The sequence below is a fragment of the Octodon degus genome, unplaced genomic scaffold (assembly GCF_000260255.1).
Source record: "Octodon degus isolate 3935 unplaced genomic scaffold, OctDeg1.0 scaffold00035, whole genome shotgun sequence".
Lineage (NCBI taxonomy): Eukaryota > Metazoa > Chordata > Mammalia > Rodentia > Octodontidae > Octodon > Octodon degus.
Genome location: NW_004524611.1, coordinates 3,398,071 through 3,400,516, shown reverse-complemented (window position 1 = coordinate 3,400,516; position 2,446 = coordinate 3,398,071). Strand labels below are relative to the sequence as shown.

At 42.7% G+C, this 2,446-nt stretch overlaps 1 protein-coding gene across 1 annotated transcript in view; it reads left to right on the top strand.

Moving 5' to 3' along the window:
• The window catches only part of Abca13 (ATP binding cassette subfamily A member 13), a 448,352-nt gene that overhangs the window by 187,430 nt on the left and 258,476 nt on the right, over positions 1-2,446 (top strand). Inside the window, exon 37 of the mRNA XM_023714440.1 lies at positions 948-1,131. Within this exon, the coding sequence (XP_023570208.1) occupies positions 948-1,131 (184 nt within the window). The remainder of the gene's footprint in view (positions 1-947; positions 1,132-2,446) is intronic.

The following is a 2,446-nucleotide window of genomic DNA, read 5'->3' as shown; positions in this document are numbered from 1 at the left end:
CAGTTTTCTGTTCCTTTATGAGCCTTTGTAACTCAGTGCTGATACGGAGAGGTCACTTGGAAGTTTTCTTTGTCTCAAAGACAGTTGCAGGGTTACACTGGAAGCCAGGGTCCCTGGCTCTGTTTAGTCTGTACCACCTCAGGAGCTCCAACGGGCTCATGTTATGTGTTATTTAGAGTGTTCTTCTCTATTTTATGCACTTTTGCCTATCTGAGAATTCTTTATAATGGAAGGATTAGTCCCAAATGAATTGTATGAGAACAAAAGCAAAGGTCAGCAGCTACCAGGAGGAGTGCATTGGGAAATGGGTAGTGCTGTTCCACCTGACAGCTTCAAAACAGAGGGCTTCTCTTGTGCGTACAAATGGGGATACTTCTAGGAGACAGGGAAGGAGTGTGTTTCACACCCAGGGCTGGCTCTGGGGGCCAGCGCAAGCACACCATTACAAAAGGTCACGCAGGGAATCTAAGTGTGAAGACAGACACACCACCATGAGCTAGCGAGCTCCCACGGTGGCAGCTGCACACTGGTGCAATCTTGCAAAGCCACTTATTTTCCTAATTAAAAAAGTAAAAGATGAATCTTTCAGAAAGTTTGCCTCATATCAACCAGCGCCTCCAAACTCCTCCCGCCAGAGCACTTTCTATGGACATTTTGGGTGTAACAAACCTGCATATTGTTTGTTCTCCATATCTCCACAAACACCTGTGGGTTCTCTCTCTCTCTCTCTCTCTCTCTCTCTCTGTCTCTCTCTCTCTCTCTCTCAAACTGGTTCTCACTTTGCAAGGATGTGAAGCTTCATTATCTGTGATTTTATATTTTGGTTATTGTACAAGTTCCTTCAAGCCTTGAACAACGAAGCATGTTTGAACCGTGTGGCGTGTGTCCCAGAGCTGGAGCGCAGGTGCAAAGAAATCCATCAGGGCAAATTCTCATCCTCCGCACAGGGTCATCGCAGCAAGACAGAGGAGGAGAGCCTGACAGAAGAGGCACCCTGGGAGCCGCCCTGGTATCTGTCACCAAGAAGTATGAGGGCCACCAGGTGGCAGTGCAGGACTTCACCCTCACCTTCCCCAGGGGACAGATCACGGCCTTCCTAGGGACCAATGGCGCGGGCAAGACTACCATCATGTGAGTTCTCCTTCCTTCACTTCATTGTTAAAGACATCAGTTTACCTGGAACATAGAAGCTTTAAATTTTTTTCCCTTTTACATTTCTTTTGAGTCTTAGTAAACAGTCAGGAAACACAGGAGAGGGGGAGCTCTGTCCTCACAACTTCCCTGGACTCTTAGACACACAATTACACTTTAGTCCTTCAGTCAAGGAGATAGGGAAGGATGCGTGGTGCTTTGAACAATTAGTTCCTGTATCTTTTACAAATGAATAACCATGCTTTGCTTTACTCGCTGAAGTCCTTTTCCACTTTTAGTTTTTATTGTGCTAAGTGTACTTTTGCTTGCATGTCTCTAGAGATGATGGAAAGGAGGAAATGTGGGATATTGCGGAATTCTTTAGTCACCTTTGTTTTAATATTCTATTCTTTCTTTCTTTCTTTCTTTCTTTCTTTCTTTCTTTCTTTCTTTCTTTCTTTCTTTCCTAGTGGTTAATTGCTATACTAGATGTGGACATGATATCCTATTTACTAACACTATTAGAACAAATCCCTCTATTCATTAAGAGAGTGTAACTATATATCTATCCTAACCATTTTGAATATCCAGATACAAAATGGACATTCATCTGTATCCCCCCTTTTTTTAAAGTTCCATTATTTGAATATTATAGGTGTGTTAACTCAGCAAAATATCCTAAGAAGTTCAGTAGTCCATAATAGTATTGGGTCCTCTGCTTCACTGGCAATGTCAGAAATTGTTGACCTGAGTCCCCTGCAGTTCAACAAAACAGCATGGCTTTACTTCTTATATTTCGTTTTTATACTTTTCTGCTGGATGGTTAAGACCAAGGTAAAGCAGGACCTATGCAACAAGAGGGTCTGATAGCTTTTGGGTCTGATAAGGTCAGTGAAATCCCCTCAGGATTTATCCTGAGATCCTATACTTCAGATTGTAGAACCTTTGTCAGTGTCACCCATGAGGATGAGTCATGGCCATTGCTTGGCCAGTGTGCTCTCTGTGAAAGCCTGAGAGAATGTTTTCTGTTCACATGACTCTCCTTAGGCACACTCTACATCATTGATCACTCTCCTCTTTGGCCCCGTAATCTCCTTGATCAGAAAATTTGGGACGCTACTGAGTTATATGACGTTACAGTACAAGTTCTCATATGTCCTGAGTCTTAATTGACCTTAGAAGGCTAGGGCCAAAATGTTGGCTTTCCTTGCAGCCCTCTTTTTTCACTAATTTTCATCTGCATACTTAGGATGTTAAACATCAAAGAAGACAAGCTTATTGGTATTAAAATAAAACTTAGGCTGTTAAGCTTAAC